General features: G+C 35.2%; 1 protein-coding gene across 2 annotated transcripts in view; it reads left to right on the forward strand.

Moving 5' to 3' along the window:
* MSR1 (macrophage scavenger receptor 1) overlaps nt 1–23,278 on the forward strand; it is a 65,038-nt gene extending 41,760 nt beyond the window's left edge. Inside the window, exons 8-9 of one of the 2 annotated variants that reach the window (XM_063077460.1) lie at nt 13,158–13,346; nt 23,145–23,278. In XM_063077460.1, coding sequence (XP_062933530.1) covers nt 13,158–13,346; nt 23,145–23,278 — 323 coding nt within the window. The remainder of the gene's footprint in view (nt 1–13,157; nt 13,347–23,144) is intronic. The other variant, XM_063077461.1, reaches the window with a different exon arrangement.
* Nucleotides 23,279–24,078: the final 800 nt, after the last annotated feature.

Below are 24,078 nucleotides of genomic sequence, written 5' to 3' on the forward strand. Positions count from 1 at the left end.
TCAGAGATTGGGTAGTTTAAGTGACAGAAACTTATTTTGTCACAGACTGGAGATTGGAAGTCTAAGATCAAGTTGCCAGCAGGGCTGATTTCTCTGAAGGCCTCACTCCTTGACTTGCAGACAGCCGCCTTCTCAGTGTGACCTCATATGGAAGTTTCTGCATGAGCACTACACTCCTGGTGTCTTTTTCTCTATAGCACACCAGTCCTTCTGAATTAGTTTCACCCTTATGACCTCATTTAACCTTAATTACCTCCATAAAGACCCTATCTCCAAATACACATTGGGGATTTCAACATGTGGATTTTGGGGAGACGCAATTCAGTCTATAACAGGAAGATATCAAGGATTGATGTCTCTGTAGACAGTCTCATGTCTAACTCTTTGCCACACAGGGCTGGAACTGTTACAGAATGAATTCGGCTTTCCTTGCCTATCTTTCTATCAGTTTGTTCTTAAGGAGGGCCTAAATTGTACCAAAAATAAACTTGAGACAGTCTGGTGTTTTTATAGTTATGAGAACAATTTCACTTTTATTTGTTTCTTGCCAATATTGTATTTTCACATTTCAGTGATTTTCTTTTACATTATAGTGCTTCATGAAATAATAAAAATTACCAGGGTAATGCAGTTTAAATAGACAATAACCAGCAGTGATGAGATTAATGACCAAGAAAATGACCTGGGCAATCACTTCTGACATTCTTCATCAAATAATTATCATCAATATATATATAAGTAGAAAGTAACAGAAACTTGTTTAATCAAGAAATAGAATGTATTGGTTCACATAATTAAGTGTTCCAAGAGATGAGTTTTGCATGAGTTTTGCATGAGTCAGGCATGGCAGGATCCAGGAGTTCAAACTACATCATTTGGACTTGATCTCTGTCTCTGTCTCTTTCTCTTTATGTATTTTTCATTCATTGTCAAGCAGGCTCTTGCTGTGCTGCCTTATCTTCACATGCAGCCACACTTGAGAAAGAATAGCACCTTCCTTCCTTCAGAAAAACTCTTTTTGTCTCTGCTTGGATCCTGAGCTTCCCCCTGACTAACTACTGTGTCTAGAGAGGGGGTGTACTCATCACCCAAAAAGAGAAGGTAAATATCAAATGGGGGGTGAGGCACGATCGACCACCCCCTTAGAAGCTCAAGCGCAGGGTGCAGGGCACTGAAACAGGGGATCAGCCTCACTATGTTGTTTGATAATATTTAGAAATATTCTTGCTTATTGGGCAGCAATGTATTAGTTCACTTCTCCATATTGTGAAAGATTAATAATTCTCTAAGTAATCATGCCATATTCCAGTGCTGTTCTGGAAGTTGTTCTCAGGCTATGGTGAACATCAGAATGACCTCTGAGGCTTTTATCATATAGAGATATCTGGACCTGACATACAGATTTTCTGATTTTCAGGGGGTTTGTGTTGTGAACAGATCTGTGTGATCTCTAAAAACTCTCCTTGGGATTCTGAAGAACAAAGTCATTGAGAAGCTGTTTCTTAACAGACAATACTTTTTCCTGCTATCACCCATTCCCAATCATTAGGCCAGAAATCTTGAATTTTCAGGAAATGATGGTATTAATAATACCCATAGCATATAGAGTAACCCTCTGTGCCTGCGAAGCACTTAACGAGCCTCCTTCACTTGGTCCGCACAAGGAACCTATCGCTCTGCTGTTTTTTCCATAAGGATTTAGAGCAGTTAAGTAACCTATGTAAAATCACACAACTAGTATATATGTGGTAGGTCTGCAGTTTTAATCTTGGTTTATCTGATTTTAAATTTTATCACTTAGGGATAACATGCTGCACCATAACCTGATTTTCCCCCTCAAACCTCTTCAAAATATATTTGTGAGCTAAATTAATCCTCACAGCAGTCCTATGAGGTAATTAAAGAAGATGTCATAACAGATTAGGAAATTAAAGTGCAAACAGGCAAAATGGTATGTCCAAGGTCAATAAAGCAAGTTTGTAGCACAGCTGGGACTAGAGCCCTGGTCTCCTGGCTTCTAGTCTAGAGAAGCCTCCTGCTCCATGACACTGGTCCTGCCCCTTCTCTGATGAGGAAAAATTGGGATTCTGTCTTGAAGTAAAGCATTTAGTACCTCAACCTAAGAGCCCACGTGTTGAGATACACCATTTTCTTACAGGATTTTTTTCCCTCTGTTTTTCTTTATGTTATTACCAAAACAAAATATGCCATTCCATATTTTTTTTCTTGTTTCTAAATAATTAGCTACTTTGATTACTCTAAAATGGTCAAGGTTTAAGTTAAATAAATAGAAGCCATGTTTCTAGAAGAAACCCCTTCTTTGTTGGATTTTTGAGGCTTCAAGTGATCTGTCCCTAAACACTTCTGGGCACAACCGTTGGACATGAATTACGGCCTGTCCTGTCCGGTGCAGATGTAATAAAGATCATACACAGTATTGTCTTCTACCAGTTCCAGTAAGTCAGTCTCATCACAGCTTGCAGAGACCTGAGCAGTCATGAACATAAACAAAATACAGCACACAATGCCAAGGAGGATGTATATTGTCTTTCAATTACTCCAACTCCAATTCAAAGTACAAACACTCAGTTATTTTGGAAAATTATTTTCTCTTCATAAAGTCAGAGAATTCTGTACTGAATTGTCAGCCCGGCCAATAACTGGACAGATTAAACTTTAGTAGGCCAAATTTAGGACATTTTTCTCCACAAGACCCACATCTCAAATCCCCCACAGTCTATGATTTCACAGGCTCTCAAAACAACTTTCAGAATAAAATATAATTAATAATTCTATTACTCCTGTTTATATAGTACTTTACAGTTTAAAATTCACTTTTTCACATATTGTCACATTTGAAACCACAATCCTAGGAGGTAGGTATTATTATATTTATTTTATAAATGGGCAAATGAGGTCTCAAAGAGGTTAAATCACTTATTAATGTCTCAACAGCTTATAAAGAGTGACATAAGGACTTCTACAGGTCTGGCTGAGGCCTCCACTTTCAGAAATCAGAAAGAATGGTAATGTGATTCATGCTATTGTATGATGGAAGCTTTCTAAACAGGCTCTGTTTAACATCTGAATGGATGACTTGATTATTTTTGTGTCCCAGGGTTTTAAGTGAAAAGCAAAATTTTAAATACCCTACAAATAGGTAAATAAAATTCCTCTTTATAAAATTTTTAAAGTTTTCCTTCTAAGCAACTCTAGAAATTAAGGCTCAGAAATGAAATATTAAAAATAATAAGACTGCTCTAAAATGACAGCAAATATCCCAAAATATGAGCACTATCCCTTAGAGACAATGATATATATGCTCCTTGAAATGCAGACCTTCTTATTGAATTGGCAATTTGAAAATCCAGAGGTAGACACGGCATTACAGCTCATGATACTCTGAAGAGAATTCATACTAATAATCATGCTCTGCTTCTGTCTCACTTTTCAGTTTTCTTTGTTTTTTCTTCCATGTAGACTTATTCTTAACGATCAGGCCCCTGTGGTGGTCTATACAACTAGGGAAGTATGCTTTTTAAACCCCAAGGTCTTCTTTCATCTTAAATGTCTACCACTTCTTTCAGCAAAAGAAGTCCTATCTGAATAAAGTCCTATCTGATGATTCAGTTCAAAAACTGACATAAATATAGGAAATAATGGCCTTCTACTTTCTAATTTTCATCCACTGAAGTAATTTAACTCATAATTAAGTTAGACTTACACAGTATCATCTGAGTTTAGTATAGTTCATTATGAAGCAACAAATCTTCAATCTTTATTTTAGTTGTTCAGCAGTTGAACCATGAGTGTTCAGTATGGTCAAGAACGACTTCACTAACTAGTTAATTTCCAGTGGAAACAATATACCTACTACTCAGTTAGCCTGCAGTCTACATCCTGAGGGTCATTTTGTTCTTCAATATTGAAATAAAAATTTTTGAACACCAACTTATGTTCTAAGGCAATTCCAGGGCCTCTTGTCTGCAACAGTTTGATGAAAATACAGAAAAATTACATTCTTCTATGTCTTATTATATCTTTGCTGTCTCTTTGGTCTTGGGTTTAATAGTGTTTCCAAAAATTAATGTCCACCTGAAACCTCAGAATGTGACCTTTGGAAGTAAGATCTTTGCAGATAAAATTAAGTGAAGATGAGGTCATACTAGATTAGAGTGGGCCTTAATGTCTATAAGAAAAGGAGGACGCACAGAGACAGGGAGGGAGACCACGTCACGATGAAGGCAGGAAAAAAAAAAAAAGACGACGGCAGAGGTTGGAATGTTGCAGCTACAAGTCAAGGAATGTCAAGGATTACTGGGAGCCACCAGGAACCAGGAAGAGGCTCCTTAGAGCCTCCAGAGAGAGCATGACCCTGTTGACAGATTGATTTAAGACTTCTGGAACTGTGAGAGAATAACTTCCTCTTTTAAGCTTACAGTCTGTGATGATTTGTTATGGCAGTCCTAGGAAGCTAATACACCTGGGCACCTGGCTGCTGGCCTGCCTCTATTCCACTTCATTCCAACAATGAGCACATCTCTCCCTTCATTTGAAGAAGTGCATCAACTCCACTTGGAGATCTAAGAGGATCTTGCTGAAGATTTAGACATAACAGGAAAGTGAAAATTCTTGTCTCTAACTTCCAGAGTAAGAATCAACCTGTTGAATTTATTTTCCAGAGGAATTTAATTCTGTTTCTCCAGACGTGATGTCTACGTTTTGCATTTCACAGCTAAATACCTCTTTAAGAAAATTATATTAGATAAAGGATCAATTCCCTTTCTAGAGGGAATTAACTCCGATAAATAATATAAAACAAAGAAAACATGACCATGAGGTAAACAATGGGATAGTAATTGAAATGACTCCCCTCAAAAGTCATTTTTAACTTCAGTTCTTTTCTTCCATTCAATAATAGTGATGGACAAATGCTAAGTCCCCTGATTTCACATCTTCTCTGACTTTTTTCAGATTAGAATTTTGGCTGTCTAATAGAGCTTAGTAGCTTCATAATATCTCTTTTCTCACTTTTAAGGAAAGACTTCTATCTAATGCACTTTCATAATTGGTTTAAAACTCAGGTATGGCTCCATCAACATTGCTGTGAATGTGTTGTTTCCTTCTGTAAATAAAATATATTTCAAACAAACGAAAGAAGAAAGAACACTTATAGTAAATAGCTAATAAATAGTCATGTACACACCACCAGGACTTTTGAGATGTTGACATTTACCATATTGATTACAAGAATTTGTTTTTTTAAGAAATATAATGTTATAAACACAGTTGAAGCTCCAGTCATGCCACCTCCCTTGTTTTCCAGGGTAAACCTTTATTCTGGAGCGTGTATGTTTCCTTCCATTCATGTTTTTATGCACTTACTACATATGTATGGTATGTATGCATAAAAAATATCATTGTTTGTGTGTTTTACATAAGTAGCATTATACTATAATATCATTCTGAGTTTGTTCTTTCACTTTGATTTGATGAATTTCAGCTTTATTTTAGTCATAGACCCTTTACAACAGTACAGACATTAGTGAATATCTAGACCACCATTTATTTGAATTAAATTAATCTTAGTTTTAAATATAATCTAATTACAAAAAATAGAAAAAAGATGATAGACTCAGTTTCTGTCCTATATGCAAAAATGCTGTCAACATGCTTGGGAACTTCTTTCCAGTCTTGTTACATAGCAAATTTTTTTGCATAATTATAATCAAAATTTTAAATCATAATATAGTCCCTTACCATCTTTTTTTCTCCCATTTCCTACATGCTAATTCTGTCAGTTATGTTTAATGCTTCTAAAACTATCCATCAAGTATATATACTATAATTTATTTAACTATTCATCTTTGGAGATGTTTAATATATGTTCATCTTAACTCCACCTTTAAAAATTAGCCTTAAATAAACAAAGAAAACCACTGAAATTGTTAATTTTTACTATATTTGGAGTTATTTCTTCAGATTAGATTACAAAACTATTTCTTCTTTTGCTATTATCTGCTCTATTACTTTTGTGTATTTCTTATAGTAATAGCAATATGAATGGGCTCTCTATGTAAAAACTATTTTATATACATTTTAAATTTTATATACAGACTTAAAAATATAAATATTTCATCAGTACTAGAGTCTTCCACCAAGGACTAGGAAATAAGAATACTGAGATTGCCTTTAGAAAGTTAAACTACAGAAAGAACATTCAATGAATCAGAGCAGAGATATGTCAAATCACCTAACCTGGGAGAATGTATTAACATATATAAAAAAATGTTAACTAAAGAGCATTGGTCTGTCGCAGAGGCAAAAATCTCACTACTGTGTCTCACCATAAATTAATAAATTAATCAAACTATAATTCATGGGTTGTGATTTGGCTTCCCCTACAGATCACCCATGGGGAGAAAATGGCCTTGTCAAGCAGATTCAAATATCCCAGTTTTTTTTTTTTTTTTTTTTTTTTTTGTCGTTTTTTCGTGACCGGCACTCAGCCAGTGAGTGCACTGGTCATTCCTATATAGGATCCGAACCCGCGGCGGGAGCGTCGCCGCGCGCCCAGCGCAGCACGCTACCGAGTGCGCCACGGGCTCGGCCCAAATATCCCAGTTTTTGAGACAATTATACTTTTCATTGTAAATTGAATTGACATTTAGTCCCAAGATTATTTTTAATATTAGCCTGCCACTAAGAGATAGGTCGTCTCTTTAAGCTAACAAAATCAGGTTTTGGAATGTGCAAAGCTTCTGGTCAGACCCACCCACCAAACCTTCCCACTTTGGAAGGCCTCGTAGCCAGCCATGTAGGTTTTTCCCATAGAGGACTCATGTCTATACCAGTTAAATCAATCTTTCCCTCATGATTTCTCTGTTTCTACATGTAGAAACTGTATTTCCTCTAGAGACTTGTAAAATATGAATTGTTGTTTGGTATTTTAAGCATTTTCCAGTTTAATCTACTCACGTAATGCAGTCAAGAGGAGCTCACCATTCATTCATTCTTTCATTCACACTCCAACTCTTCATCAAGTGACTACTGATAACATGCATTCCATCAGGGGCTAGAAAGATAATCACAAGGCTCTCAGTCTCTTGGGGAAAATGAACAAGTTTACAGTGCTTTGTTATAGGCCAGTAGCACTATAGGAGCTTGAAAATGGTAACCCATGCAAACCTAGGGATTGAGGGTAGAGAAGTGAGGGGGAGGAGGTGAGGAGAGCACTCCAGACAGGGACCAAAGCCCTAGAACTAAAGAAGAGTGAGGCTTATTTGGAAAATGTGACTAGTTATTTAACTGGAACAAAAAGACCAAGGGACATAGGGGTGGAGAATTTCTCAAACTGGAGAGGTGAGCAGAGATTAATCATGGCTTTATTTGTTTCAGGAGTCACTTGGCAGGCGATACCCTACTGAAATCCTCTATCATTACAGTTTATTGTGTTTGCAACTATACCAGGGATTGTCAACCATTTTCTGTAAAGGACCAGACAGCAAATATTTGGTTTGCATGCCATACAGTCTCTGTCACAACTATTCAACTATGATGTTGTAGCCTAAAAGCAGCCATAGAGAATGCATAAACTGTGGGAATGGCTCTATGCCAATAAAATTTTACTTACAAAAGAGATTCCAGGCTGGAATTAGCCCACAGTCTGTAGTTTGCTCACCAGTGGTCTAGAAGAGTCCCTCCAAAACAGTAGAAAATCATGTTTGGAAATAACAAAGGCCAACTGAAACCACAGGACTTGTCTATTTGCAGACTCTCGTCACAGTTGGTTCATAACTCCTCTTTGAGAAGGATAAGCATTAAATGGGGAATTAGTAAATATATATATAACATACACACACACATATAAAAAGGTGATTAATATCACAGACATAATATATCCATTCCATTACTTTTAACACAAAATAAAAACCTCAAAATTTTCAAAACTTATAAAAATAAAAGCTTTATACTTTATATTTGTTTTTTTCTTTTTTTTCAGTGGATGGCTTGTTTGAGTATCTGAACCCTTGACCTTGATGTTACTGGCACTGTGTTGTAACCAAAAAATGTTTTGTTTGTACAAAATTTTTAAAAATGCATTATAAAGACTCGCCAGTTGGCTAAGTTGGTTAGAGTACAGTCATGTAACACCAAGGTCAAGGGTTCAGATCCCCACACCAGCCTGCAGCCAAAAAATATCCAAACAAAGAATGCATTATTTCTTCTAAATGTCATACTAACCTCATGAATCTTGAAGGCAGAATACATGTTTCAGTCAAATTATTCCTGGAACCCAGGTGTATTCGTCCATTTCTGTTGGCTTATAACAAAATTCCTGGAACTGGGTGATTTTTAAGAAACAAAATTTATTGCCTACAGTTTTAGAGGGAAGGCCAGAGTCCAGGGATCACAGCTGGTGAATGTCTTGGTGATGATGATAGTGACCTAGGGATCTCACATGGCAGAAAATGGTAGAGCAGAGAGAGACTAACCTCTCACGTGCTCTTCTTTTAAAGCTCCCAGAACCACTCACTTGATCACCATTGTTAATCCACTCACTATGACATGGTCTTGCAATCTAATCACCTCTTCAAGACCCCACCTTTCAATTACCATAATAGGATTTCCTACCCTCAGCAGTTACAGAGGGAATTAAGCTTCTAGTACATGCACTTTGCGGACACAATTCAATCAATCCACAGCACCAGGAAAGTGTCTGATACAGAGATTTGTGTTTAAATGTATTCAACTAAGAGTAGATATTAGTTTCTTTTTGTAACAGTTGAAATATGTGGTCCCACAAAAATTAAATGGTTTACCAATGTCGTATTAACAGTGTCAGAGGCAGAAATAAAATCCAGATTATCTGACTCCTAAATTTTTATCTACAGTCATAGATATGAAAAAGAACATAGGACTAAACATATAGCATAATTAGTATTGCATAAATACACCAGGATTATTAAAATACCCTTTATGGAATGGACTTGTCTGCTCAAAACTCTTCTTCAACGAAGAAATGCTTTCCCACCCTCACTCCAGGAATGCCATGTTCATGCAAGTGACCCTGCCTATTGGCCCAAACTATTTAGTTCATAGATGGTCATCTGGCCCAAACTGAGCCATAGAAGGACTTCCCTGGATATTTTTGAATCTGTGGCTGAGAAAGAAACTGTAAAATATAAATTTGGGAGAATGTCAGAACTGTTAGTCCACCACTGAGAAAGAGACTACTACTGTCACTGAGAAAGGGACTGTAAAATATAAATTTAGGAGCTGTTAGAAGACATGTTCTGTCATGTGGACTAGAGAACGAAGATAGCCAGGAACCTGCAGAGAGGAGCTTAAATAAAAGCAGGAGGGTCCTGAGTGGATTCGAGTCTTGGCTTAGCTGTTCTAGATGCCAAACTATAATCTCACCCCTGGGTGGCTTGGGACATCCCATGACCCTTAACATACGTTATCATCTTCATTTTGGTTTAAGTTAGCTTGGTTTCTGTTTCTGGTTTTTTTGCCAATTAAAAGTAATAATTAATAAGAGAGTTATTTAGTAGGCACACAGTTAATGCTTATTTGTGTTTATCAGATTTGAATATGGAAAAAATCTACAATATTAAAATTAAGAGGAGAATTAAGATAGCTATCTAGAAAAAAATGTGTGTGTGTGTGTGTGTGTGTGTGTGTGTGTGTGTATATTACATATATATATACACATAAATTACTTTCTTCTGAAATTTTTAGGTACAAGAAAAAAATTCCCAAATGGTAAAAATATTGTCTGACTAAATGTTAGTTTGATGCCAAAGAAACCATGGACATCCATATAATGATAAGTTGGCTAAATTCTGCAGATAGAATTCTGATCTGCAGTCTTAAAAAGAAAATGCTGATTGGAGCTGTGTGGAATGCTTTGTGGCTGGTGACAAAATGAGTCTTTCTCCATCACCAAAACAGAGCAGTTGAAGGGTGTGTGATGCCAGCTCTTCAATGAGTCTGTCAACCCGCCTCTTTCCTCTGTATTAGTTCCGAGATGGTCCAGGATCAGCACGGTGTGTGGCGTGGTCACCTGTCAACAGCTGATTTACAATTGAAACTTTTTTTTTTTTTTACAATGTTATTCTTTGGCAATTCTGTGTAGTCAGAAAATGTGCCAATATCACCACATAATTTATTTTTTGTATTTTTTTATTATTTATTATAAGCACATTATTATTACAAATTGTGATTTTTTTTATGCCCTTTACCCAACTTATCCCTCCCCAACACCCCCTGCCCCCAGCCACCTTCCCCCCATCTCTAGTGTCCTTAGGTTTGTTTTCCCCCTCTGAAAGTTCAACATATTGTTTTGGTCTTTCTTTCCTTCCTTCCTTAGCACCGGTTGTAAGTGAAAACACGTGGTATTTCTCTTTCCTTGTGTGGCTTATTTCACTTAACATAATTTTCTCCAGACTCATCCATGTTGCTGCAAATGGCAGAATTTCATTATTTTTTTATGGCGAGTAGTATTCCATTGTGTATATATGCCACATTTTCCTTATCCAGTCATCTGTCGATGGACACTTAGGTTGGTTCCATATCTTGGCTATTGAAAATAGAGCTGTTATAAACACGGGAGTGCACGTATCCCTTTGACATGATGATTTCCATTCCTTTGGGTATATGCCCAGGAGTGGGATTGCTGGATCGTATGGCAGTTCTATCCATAGTTGTTTGAGGAACCTCCATACTGTTTTCCACAGTGGCTGTACTAACTCACAGTCCCACCAACAGTGTAGAAGAGTTCCCCTTTCTCCGCATCCTGGCCAGCATTTGTTGTTCTTGGTCTTTTTAATAATGGCCAGTCTGATTGGCGTGAGATGATATCTCAGTGTGGTTTTGATTTGCATTTCTCTCATGACTAGTGATGTTGAGCATTTTTTCATGTAATTGAAAAATATCTCAGGTGACAGGTATGCATAGGCATACCCAAAACAAATTTGGCCCTAAAGAATTTGAATCAGGAACTTATCCCCCCTAAGAATCCCATGAACATCGGGGGTTTGGAAAAAATTGGCAGCCATTCTCTTTGTGATAGATGAAATTAAAGAATTGTATAAACAACAGCAGCTGTTCCTGATATAGCATGCCTCCTTTTTTAAATATACAAGGCAATCTTCTAGGTTAGTGCCTCTCAGTGTGGCCCGTAGACTAACAGCATCAGTGTCACCTGGGAACTTGTTAAAAGTGCAAATTATTGGCCCCACTCAAGATCTCCTGAATCAGAAACTGAGTGTGGGGCCAGTACTCTGTGGTTCTGCTGCATGACAAAGTTTGAGAACTACTGCTCCAGGACAAGCAAGGCTCATTAAAGACATTTTGGGAGGAGTAAGAGGTAAAGAATGCACAGTGAGAATGCTTACATATGCTTGTTTGTGCAATAAGACAACCAGGCTCATATAATCAAAGGTTTGAATTTGCCTTTTTTTTCACTGCATGCATGATAAGTGTATTATGCTTGGATATATATTTGACTTGGATATATATTTGGGCCTGACACTAGTAAATATAACATGACTTTAATGTTTAAAGACTTTACAAAATACATTCTTGGATTATACTTTCTCATTTTCTTAGGCAATTACAGTGAATGATTGGGTCACCTAGGTATTTTACTGGGTAATTGAAAGTTTGAATACTGTAATAGCAAACCATTTTCATTTTTTAAAGTGTTTTTAACTTATGCCTATTAGGTGAAGAATGCGTTCTGCACTGGGGTCTGATTACATTAATTCAGTATTTAGCACTGAATTATATTTTGGAAGAATCAAGAAAATAATTATAATTATTATATATATTAACAAGCCACCTTCTTATGTTTCTGAGTGAATCAGTCAGTTCATTGTATTACAGAACATTGTCAATTTTCTTTACATGTTATTACTGTTTCAACAAAATTTACTTGAATTGGGGGAAAAAATGTTACTGAGTACCTCGTCAATTAACTGAGCTCTGAAAACCCATCGCCTAAAACTCCATTTTCATGTTAGAGTTATTTTTGTTGTGATAATTACAAATTGCTTTTTTATATGATAGTGTCCCTCAGGCTTCTATTTGGAAGGATATATTTAAATAGAACTATAGTCATTGGCTTTTATGATTTATTAGAGACTATTATTTTTATTTAGCACTGACTAAATTTTAAAAAATATTTTCTGTCTCTGTTTTTCATTCTTTTCATCAGCCACATGGTAAGTACTTATTGGAATAGTACAGCCTTGTTAAAGAATTTTGATACTCCAAGTGAATTGTTTTTATAGTATTCATTGCAAAGTTTTATTATCAGTCCCCAGGTTCAAAAAGTATATATTGGTTTTTAAAAGTAAGAAAGAGACATTTTATATTTATGTAAATTTCTCTGTAGCATGATCAAGATTTTAGACTTGTAAAAGTTTATCGTATATATGACAATTTTAATTAGTTAGACATTATTGAACAAAATTACTTTAATAATTATATATATAATTTATTTCTTTGTAAAGTCCACTGCTTTAGTCATTTCTCAAAATGCAGAAAAAAATTGTATGATTTTTTTTATCTCATTAATTCTTTTGAAGCACACACATGCAAAACTTTGGGATAAAATCCAGGGGCCTCATAACAAGAAATATCCCTGCTATTTCTAAATGAATGTTATCGCTATAGTAACTTTGTTTCTCTTGGTAAAAGAAATGAAATTTGGTTGCTTATTTTTGTGTTTATGATATTATAGAATTTCTATACGATTGAATGTCTCTGAATTGTGTTTTTTGTGTTAGTGTGTCAAGAAAATACTGAATCATTTTGTTATAAACTTTTCTAAATAGTATGAAAAATCTATATAAAATTAATAAACTTGTAGCTGTTGAATTTTAAAGTCATTGGAACATGATCTTTGAAGTGTTCCCAAATGTATAACTAATACATATTTTAAAATAGAAAAGATTTTGCTCTTCAGATTTTACAAGTGCAATGCATGTAGTTAAACTCTTTACCAATAGGTGGTGCTAGAAAGTTTAATATTTATTCAATAATTGAACTTACTGAAAAATTGGGCTCAGATGATTTTTTAAAAAAGAAAAAAGGATTTTGAAAAATATATACATAATTAACCCTTGCTTGCTTTTTTTTTTTTACAGACCAACCTAAAAGAGTTCGACTAGTGGGTGGCAGCGGCCCTCATGAGGGTAGAGTGGAGATACTGCACAATGACCAATGGGGCACAATTTGTGACGATCACTGGGGAATGCATGTTGGCGAGGTCATCTGTAAGAGTTTGGGATATCAAGGAGTTAAAGGGATTTACCTGAACGCTTATTTTGGACAAGGTAATTTAAAGAAAATCTTGTTTTTTCAAAAACTGAAATGTAGGCATTCTTTAATGACATAGAACCAAATACAGACAGGAACATGTAAGATAGGAGGAAAGAATTCTGTGTAGGATTTTTTAAGTGGCCTTTCCTGGAAAGTAGAAATAAAAAGAAAGGGTTATTATAAACAAATGACATTTGCTCTCAGACAATGTGTAATGTTTAAATTTAGATTAGAATCAATCGATCAGTGGAGAATACTGACACAGAGGAAAATAGAGTGATAGGTAAGTCAGATCAAGAGAAACAGGACAAGCGAGTTATTGACAAGGCGTGACACCTCCTGGGTAGCTGAGTTTTCACAGTCGGATCTGGTGGGAATCTGGCAATACCCTAGGCTCACTTGTATTCTCTCTTCTGTGGAACTGGAGAGGAGGGTGCCCACCTTTGCCCACCATGAGGTCCTATGGGAATAAGATATATTACTCATCCCTGATGGTGTACCTGTGTTCTCAAAGGACAGTGAAAAACCATGAAAGAGAAAGAAATAATTGCATATGTTTCTACACCTGCCACTTCTGGCTTACCCTCCTTTAAGGAGCATGGCATGAAATAAGGGAAGAGAAAAATTACTTTTCTCTCTATTTGAGGTCAATAAAACATTGAATAACTCTCCGGCTGCATATATGTTTTTGTATGTTCACTTAGATGACTCAGTAACCTGTTCTATGAAGGTACTAAAAGGGCTAGGGAGAGAGTTTATAGGGTACAGAACATTTGAATGTACACCCATGAAATTTTTACTGTCTTATTTTTTTTCTAAGTTGGCATCTTATAATAAGTTTTATGTATAATTAAACATATACAAATGCTTCAATTCCAAATGATAAAGAGATTAGGAAAAGGCAGCCATATATATGTCTCTCTCACTATACACACACGTACACACACACACAGAAATTTTAGTCAATATTTCCTACTGTTCAAATCTGATAGTTGATTTCTCTGAAGTTGATATAGACAACAAAAAAGATATAATCTTCTTGATTTCATAAGTGTTATTATTCCAGATATATATGGGCAAGCTGGCAAAATGGAGAGGAAATTCAATGTAAAATTATAGAGATCAAATAGCAGAATTTCCAGATAATCTTATCTATATCCTTTTTTCCTTTACCTAATTTAATTCCCATACCAGATTTAAGAGATGGATTTAATTTCATGAAGAGACTGGATGTTAGACAACAGAGAGTGGTAACGTGCAGAGTTTCTGAACCTGGAGCCAGCCCCTGGCCACCAGTTTTTAACTTGTGCATTGAAGGTTTGAAAGGAGGAAACAAAGGAAATAGATAGATCCAAGTACATCTTTGGAGTTTCCAAATTTTCCATCTCTATCACACCTTCAGAGCTTTTTTCTCATGTTGAAAAGTATGATCCTAAAATCGTTCTTGCACCTGCAAAACTTACCAGCCAAAGTGAAATGTTTTCAAGGTCAATAGCTAGATTTCTCTTTTTCCCAGAGATGAGGAAAAAGAAAAAAAAAAAATCCCCCAAGTCTTGGTTACTAGAAAATCGAATGATGCAGTTAATCATTTAGCAAAACTGAGCTGCCAGTCTGAGTTTTCACAATGTTGTATGGGGTGAGAATCTGTTTCTACGATAGTTAAAGTCTACTGAATGAAAGGCTATTTATTTTAAATACACAATTGCATAAAACATTTCAAATAACTGTTAACATCTATGAAGTGGATAGCTGCAGTTCTAATAGAGGATGTACAATTTTCTTCAATGGTGTCTTATTCACTTGGTAAATGGCTAAAAATTCTTCAGTGTTAGAAATAACAGTATTTGGATGATTTGGGTTCTCAGGGTATGCCTTTGTTGAAAATAAAATGCAGAGTTTGCCAATTGTTCAGGTCATTTAATCAATGCAAACTAACTCAGTCCCAAGAAAGAAAAATACCCTAAAATACCTTTAATCAAGATAAGTTCTTTCGTAGCTTACAACTCTGCATTTAGCTTTGTTTTCTTAAGAAGCAAGCCCAGTAGTAAAGTTTACTAACTTCTTATATCATGAGGTAAACCTTTCATCTATTGCAAAGAGAAAACCAAATTCAGAACCACAGTGGTATATGTCCATTAATTCAGGGAAAACTAACAAGCTTTGGCAAAATACAGCCTGTGGTATAAAAGCAAACAAGACATTGTACCCGAACTTTAGCTCCTCTCCGAGTATGAAGCTTTACCATGGACTTCAAAGATATTTTTCCATTAAAGTTCCGAACATAGGTGAGAAACACACAGTTGGAAAGCGTTGTCTAAGATCGCATTAACTTTAAGGCCTTGTCTCACAAGTAAAATATCCTTTCTTCAAAGCTCTTATTAACTTCTGCTTATATTGCTAGCAATGTCTGGTCTAAAGCACTGGTAAGGAAGGAAGGAAATAAGTACCCCGAGGTACTAGCAAGAAAATGTTTTCTATTTAAATAAGGAATGAAAAGATTGAGTTTAGTCTCAACGTGAAATTATTTACTTAGCTTTGTGGAAACAGGTCTCAAGTTCTTTTGACATAACTGACTACTTGGTAATCGGAGTATCAATTTTTAATGAGGCTATGGTTTATGGTAGTTGGTGATTCTATACATTGTCCCAGAGTTTTATTACAATAAAACAACATAGTGTGTCAGTATCTCGGTTTTCCTTTCACATTTTTGGGCACCGAGTGAAGCGAATTGAAAAGATGAAGAGTTTTACAACTAAGAACATGCAAGTTGAAACCTTAGGTCTGGTACTTATATCTCATGAGTTTCAATTTCCATTCCAATAAAATGAGAATAATACCAACCCAGCAGATCTGTTGACTCTTAAGCGAGCTAGCACGTGGAAAGTGCCCGCTGCAAAGCCCCACTCACAGTATTGCTAGAGGCCATACGAGCAATATGAGCTATATAGTTACAGGTTTATTTGCTACTCTCTTTGAAAGATAGAAGGGTCAGATCAGCGTATTATATAGTGACACTGATGATACTCAAAAGGTCAGAACGTTAAGTATGATTTGCACCGTACAATGGTTTGAGGGGAGGAGCGTACTGTGCAGCAACTCTCATGATTGCATGCTCCACTCAGTACTGACCCAGTGCTTGTTTCAGCTCTCTGCCTAGAGTTTGGCACCAAACAACTGAAGAATGATTATGAGAATTTTAAAATAGTAAAGCAAGATGAGCTGGGGGAAAGAAATAATAGAAGCAAGGTTATTTATCTAAAGAACAAAATTTTGAAAAATAAATTACATGATCTGCTCCATGAGACACTGTATTTCAAGAAACAGACTTACATTGTAATCTGGTTTGGGATTAGACATGGTGAACAATCTTTTTATGTAAATCTGTTTAAACTCCTCCTTATTTTTCCACTCCTCCACCTTAAATTTACAGTTTCACTCGGGAGGAAAAGAAAAAGCTATTTGGAATACAGAATAGAGAAAGAGAACTTACAAATATGAGTGGATCGGTAGGGGAGGGAAAGAGAGACATGCACATTAAAGTTTGAATTCTTTATTATTCTTTTAGAAAAGTAAGAAGAATCAGATTCTACATAATTAGCAAAGTTGAAACAAAAATTTTAAAAATTAAATTCATCCCCTTTGTATAATTTCTTCATTACAGAAAGAATATAATTTTCTGGACACAGTAGGCTCCCTTTCTTTTCTGGTTTTAAAATAGCAAACCTGGCTTACCAGAGATAATCCTTGTTAGCTTTAAGAACAATTAGTTTTGCAGCTGCAAGCAAAATGATTTATAGGACTAAAGCTTAAAGCACACTTGTTTAAATAGGTTCTTTCATTTGGATGTACCTTTTGCATAAAGTAGAACGTTTGCTCATTTTTTCTGAGTAGACAAAACAAGTTAAATTGAGGAAGCATTGAGAGGCATTTGGTGTTTGTCATTACAGGGGGCAGGGAGGGGAGAGGGAACCACTTTTCTCTCCCTATCCAGGCTTTGCAACCTCTGGTCCCTGCGGTCTCCCTGTAGCAAACGTGGATAAGCTTTATCAGACAATGGTGGTACCTCCGGGTATATCTGAGACTCCATCCGAGTCTATATGGTTGCTGATGGAGGAAGTAAAAGCTGGGTCTGGAGTAGCTATATCATCTTCTCCTAATTTCATAGGGTTGAAGCTTCAAACCTGAAAACCAAACCAAAAAAAAAAAAAAAAAAAACCTTTAAACATAAATGCCATCATTTAATCATTCTTAGCTGAATATTCTTTGCTTTTTATTACCACTTTTACATTCCATGATCCATTTTCTAAGTGGAATTTTCGAAAAATGCAGGAATAAGTAGAAGACAATCAAGAAATATAAATCTGCACCTCTGAACTATCTTTTAATGAATGGGAGTAAAAATAATCCCAAAGATAAATAAAATATATCAATCTGTCAGAATTCAAATTCTTACATACTGCTCCCTGCACATTGGAAGTATTAAAATGTAAATGTTTGGATGGTGGGTATTAAGGAAGGTAATGTAGAGCCAATAGAATTCATAACATATCTGTTTTGTTGCTTATGGTAACAAACACAACACTAAGCATGGAATAGTGTTGTTATCAAGCACTTATTGTATATCTCATTTGGTGCTCACAGTACCCGTAGGAAATAGATATCATGGCCCCAGCTTTTATACCATAAGTATGACTAGTAGAGGTCACCAAAGTTGCCCAAGTTTACGTAGCCATTATGGTGGTGGTGGGGGAAAGGGTCAAGATTCAGGCCTTACTCTGGCTCTCATACTACTCTATTTCCACTAGATAGAATATTCTTCTAAGTTCTTTATACTTAAGAACTTCATTTCTAAAGAGTGTGCTTCTTCAGGATTTTAGAATCCTAGAATGTTAGAGGCAGATGAAATCTTAGAGCTATTTCAGCCCCACCCCCTTTGTTCTGCATATGATAAAATTGAAGAAACATAAGTGGTTTCTCCAGAACCATGAAACTAGAATCCAAACTGCAGTCTGTGCTTACCCAATCTTCTCTATTCTGATTCCTGTGGCATTTCCAGCTTTGACTCAGAACACGTTTTTCTCAAAGAAGCTGTTCACAAGTCCCTTTAAAAGTGATACAAATTTATGTCACCCAGCCATGACTAAAGGACATGCAAAGGGATTCTTTGCCTCTCCCTCTGAAGGTTTGAGTCTTTAAGTATGCTGAAATAAACTGTAAATAGACAGATTAACAGGAGAAAAAGCATACAAATTTATTAAGATGCACAGGAAGGACATCACAAGGAGGTGAGAACCCAATAACCAAATGAGGTTCAGGAGCTTTCAACCCCTTCTTCATGGGGGAAAGGCAAGTGTGAGACACGGGCAATTTTAGAGGGGTAGTAAATAATTTTTAGGGGAGATAATGGGCCCAAAGAACAGACAATGGCCTGGAAGAATATCTGTCTGGGCTTTAGGTGTGATATTTGATTTTCAGTTTCTTCCTCCGTGATCTGAGTTTAAACTTCCTTGGTTAATGAAATTTCAGTAAGACTGAAGGCAATTGTTTTCGTCTTTGGTAGATCCGGTCTTTAGGGTAAAAAAGGAAACTTCAGAGAAAAGCCTCATCCAGCATCTGCTGATCCCCAGGTGCCTTTAATTTTAAATAATCAGCATAACAACAATATTTCGGGGTGACATCCTCTAGACTTCTTCACTATCATTAAAATACATTCAGACTTATTTAATCATTCGTGATTTTTGTTTCTCCGCTTATCTATTTTGCAGCTAATCTCAAACCTCATCACTTTACTATGTATCTGGCCAATATATGAAGTCTGATTAGCTTTTCTTTCCCGTAAAGGTGGTGGTAGTCTGAAGATAAAATTAAAGATACTTAAATTACCCAAAGAAGTATTAATATCGGTCTTTATTCTGAAGAGTTTAGGAGGAAGTAGTGTCATCTATGAAGTATACTCTCAAGCATCACAAACCAAGCTCATAAAATTCCAGAAGCCATGGCCAACACCTTTATTATTTTCTGTTCTTAGAAACACAAAATCAGTCAATTCATCCTCCCTACAGCCCTCAAATTGTAAAGAAAACCATAGATGTATAGATGCATAGGTAGATGGATGAGATAGAAAGAGAGAGACAGAGAGGTAGGATTGGAGAATAAAAACATATCTAAAATATGCACATCAATTTTGCACAGGTTCCCACTGAATAGAAAGTTCAGAGGCAAAACATAAAAACTAAAGACAACAGTAACAACAAAAATCCTTGAGTAACAGCTATTATCTAAAGAAATAAAAACAAATTTGTTTTTTATCTGTTAGGTTTTCATGAGGATTAAAATTTTATGAATATTATGCTACCTTATCATTAATTTTTTAAAGCAGAAAACGAATAGGAAAGAGATGGGAAATATGTTATTAAATAAATTTTTCCCTTAGGCTCTATAGTCTTGGATCTGTTAATATAAAAATAAAACAACAAATCTTTGAAAATATTTCATGTAACTCTTTTGGGGCATGTATGTAGCCAGTGAATATCACTAAGTTTTAAGTTTTAAGTGGCATCACAGAGGTTCTAGATGCAAGTATCAGCTCTGCCACTAATTGCATATGTGACTTCAATCACTTCATCTGTCTAGAACATGAGCCCTCCCTAGGAGGTCAACCCAAGAGAGTACGGACTTTGGTTTTTCTCCCTCATGTGGGCACTCAAAACAGATTTGCTGAATGACAGAATCTAATCATGCAGGGGATTGCAGTAAATCATTGATTAAAGTCACTAGCTCTGGGCAGACCCAGGGTGAGAATGCCGTGTGACCTTGGCAGATTTCCCTATTCTCTCTGATTTTTAGTTTCCTTAACAGTAAAATGGCACAATAATGACACTTAAATGTTTTAAGGTTATTTGAGGATTCAAGAGGGTAATAGATCAATAGTCCTTTCAAGGTTTCCAGGCAAACATCAAATTCTTGAAAGAATGGACTTAAATTTTTGTCATTATTACCTCAGCCTTGCTACCCTAACATTCATGAATTCCTTTACTGTAGTTTCTAAGTATGTTTGCTTGCATGTCAATTATTAATTGGCTAAATAATTTTTCTCCTGTGCTGCCCCATTAGGATGGCCCAGCTGGTGTTGCAGCGACTGGGAAGATTCTCACTCTCAATTCTCTTTCTGAATTATAAAAATTCTGCACAGCAGGAATCTAAATATAGTGACTAGGTCTACAAAATACAGAGCCAAAGCATCACAGTACCCTGGGTACAGAGGCCACAGAGCCACAGCATTCTGTGCTCCCCAAATTATGAGAACCACCGCTTTCACCAAAAGTTTCACTTCTGTTCGTTCATACAATTTATATGTATCAATAAATGTAATAAATACAATTTATAAATGCCCCAGGGCTTTGGCTTCCTTCCATGTTAACATGGGAGTAGTCTTTTACTAATTTACAATTGCTATTATTGCCTGTGTTTTTGAGTACTGTTTGGGACTTTGACAAAGTAAATATAATTACAGTAAATGAAAAATACAATTTTATAATTACCTTGATAATGCAAAGTAAAATACAACTTTGTTTCATGTTTGGATCTTTCTAGTGAAGGCACAGATTATTCAAAAATTAAATAAATGTACCAATTTATTTTATATGTGAAAATCAAAATATCCTATTTGATCTACGAGTAAATAAAAACGTGAGTCTTTAAAGAAAATGTCTACATATATACCCATTAAACATTCTTCTGACTTACTGATTTATTCTTCTTCAATCCAATTTCCACACTCCTGCTAGACATACAGTTCTAAAACATAGATCTGATGATGTCATTTACTTTGGGGACTCACAACATAAAATTCAAGAATTTTTATAACATAGCCCAAGCTTTCTATCCAACCTTTACAATGAGTTTTCCTCCCCTCATTAATATACTTTGTGTTTTAGTTGCCAGGAGACTGTTAATTGTTCTAATACATCAAGCATTTTCATGCTGCTCCTACTATATGAAATGCTTTTTTTGTATATTTGCAAAGCCTCTATCCATTTTTTTAAAATTAGCTCAAGTGTTATCCACATTATGATTTACAAAACCACCGATATCTGCTAATTTGTTTAGATATGCACAACTACTCTACAATTATGCATATTAGCAACCTTATATTGTTATATTTTATTTATCAAGCTCAAAGAATATTTGAAAAATCAGTGAGAGTAATGTCATTTTATATGCCTCTTTGAAAATCAAGTCTTCATTTGAAACTTTATTTTATAGCTACACAGAGGTCTGTTGCTAGGTTGAAGTTATTTCTTTTCTTTTTCTTAATTTATTTTAATTGACACAGTGTAATTGTACATACTTATGGGATACAATTTGATATTTTGATACATATATTGTAGATTGGGTCAGGGTAGTTAATGTATTCATCACCTCATGCATTTATCATTTCTTTGTTGCTAAAACATTCAAAAGTCTCTCCTCTAGCTATTATGAAGTCATATACAAAACTTAACTGTTAACCATAGTCACCCTACTGTGAAATAGAACATCAGAACTTATTCCTCCTATCTAATTGTAATTTTGTTAAGTTGGAGTTCTTTCTAAATATGGTTTATACAGCTCTTGTGACTGGAAGAGAATCTTTCAACAATATATTGATCCAAATTTAAGAAATGCATTATTGATTATGCTTACAGTATTAAGATATTTATTTACCATCCACCAGTTTTGTAAAGATTTTTGTTGAAATTTACCAAATCTTGGGTTCCTTAATGGCATGAAATGTTCTTAAAAACTCATCAGAAGACTTGCAATTTTATATATTTAACAAAACCCTATGAAACCATTCATTTAGAAGTTTTTCAAAGGCTCTGTTTTCATATGTCTTAAATGTAAAAGGAAGAAAAACTGTTACAGGTGACACACTTACAAAATCTTTCAAGAGTATCAGAAAAACCTTTCCAAATGTTAATTTTTTAAAATTATCTTTCATGGCATGAATTCCTTTCAAAAGACAGTTTTCTTATTCATTGATAAAATGATGTCCTTATCTGAAAAGTGGTGGTTTAATTTGTTTATTTTTTTTTTGGTTAAATATCTGCTAGGTAGCCTACTGCTGACAGCCGTTATTTTTCCTTGTAATGTGTCTGGGGAAAAGCTCAGTCAAAGAGAATGTGTTGGCTCTGATGTTTTCTTATTATTTGCTTGTGCTTACAATTAGTAATGTTCTCAATCCATGGCTTCCTTACAGGATAGTTCGTAAGCCTTTTGTCGATCGAATTAGTGTTAGTCTAATTAAAAATACATAATATATCTGGTAAACCAAGCACATTTAAATTGAGAAACACTGAACACTAAGAAAGGAAGGAAAATGCTTTCGCATTCTGCTTCCTGCAGTATACCTTACATTCCAGATATGCCCCAAGACCTTGTGATGGTAAAGATACACTTAGATCATCAAATAATTACCATATGTCCATTATTATTAAAGCTTATTTTCTTTATTTTTAGATTATTAAAACTAATTTCTTAAATCCTTAGAGAATACCAATCATTCTTTAATCTGTGCTTTCCTAAAACTGTGTGTGTACCTTTGTTATTGAGCTTATTACTTTGCATTTTAGTTGCTTACATGTTAACAGAGTGCAGAGTTTTCTGAGGCAGGGGATTAATTTTTGAAGCCTAATAGAAAGCATAGTACATGCATGTAGATAATGATCAATGCTTGTTTGTTTCATAAGTGAATGAATTAATAACTTTGTCTCACTCAAACATAAACATTAAGCTATAATTACTAATGTAGTTGTATTTGATAATTGCAGGTACTGGTCCAATATGGCTGAATGATGTATCTTGTTTTGGGAGAGAATCATCTATTGAAGAGTGCAAGATCAGATATTGGGGTGTGAGAACCTGTTCACACCATGAAGATGCTGGAGTCACTTGCAATTTATAATGTATCATATTTTCATTCACGTTTATGAAATCATTGCTGCAAAATGATTTTTGTTACCTTGCTCCACTAAAATCAGTTTAATGAATATTTAAGAGATTAAGAATATTGTCCAAAGAAAAGAATATCTTTAAATCACTGAATAAACATATTGAACACCTTCCTAGTTACTATATGTCTGTATTTAAACAATTTTAACTTCTCTAGGCTTTTAAATGAAATTTTCTAATATAATGATTTATGTATTGAATTGAATGTATGAAGTTTTACGTCTTCTAGATCACAAAGGCCAGTGGTAATGGAAACACATACCAATTATTGGCTACAATTTATGATATCTTCTATTTTTGTCTTCCTTATAAGCTATTTAGTTGATTGTAATTACTTTCTGAATAATGAGAGAGTTGGGAAGATTTCTTTTGTGCCTAGTTTGCAAAATATCCAATCCACACATTTTAAAGAAAAAATCTTATCCAGATATTATGACCTCTGAATGTATAATAACTTGGATATCAGATAACAATGTTAATGATATGTCTTGACCATGGTGGGTCAGGGAACTTATTTTATGTGATAATGTGCTAAAATGACCAAATAGAAAAATGTAGTTGTTTTATTGAATCATGAAGTTACTTGAAAACAGGATGTATGAGAAAACCCAATATACTCTGAATATGACAAAAGAAGTTTCTTAGCAATAGTCATCCCATCTTTAGGGCCATATCCTAGAGTGTGAAAGGCCACCTTGGAACCCAGTGACAGTTCCCTGAAAGTGGTTGTCTACATATGAAGGCAGAAACACC

Source organism: Cynocephalus volans, chromosome 13 (assembly GCF_027409185.1).
Source record: "Cynocephalus volans isolate mCynVol1 chromosome 13, mCynVol1.pri, whole genome shotgun sequence".
In the NCBI taxonomy this organism is placed as follows: Eukaryota; Metazoa; Chordata; class Mammalia; order Dermoptera; family Cynocephalidae; genus Cynocephalus; species Cynocephalus volans.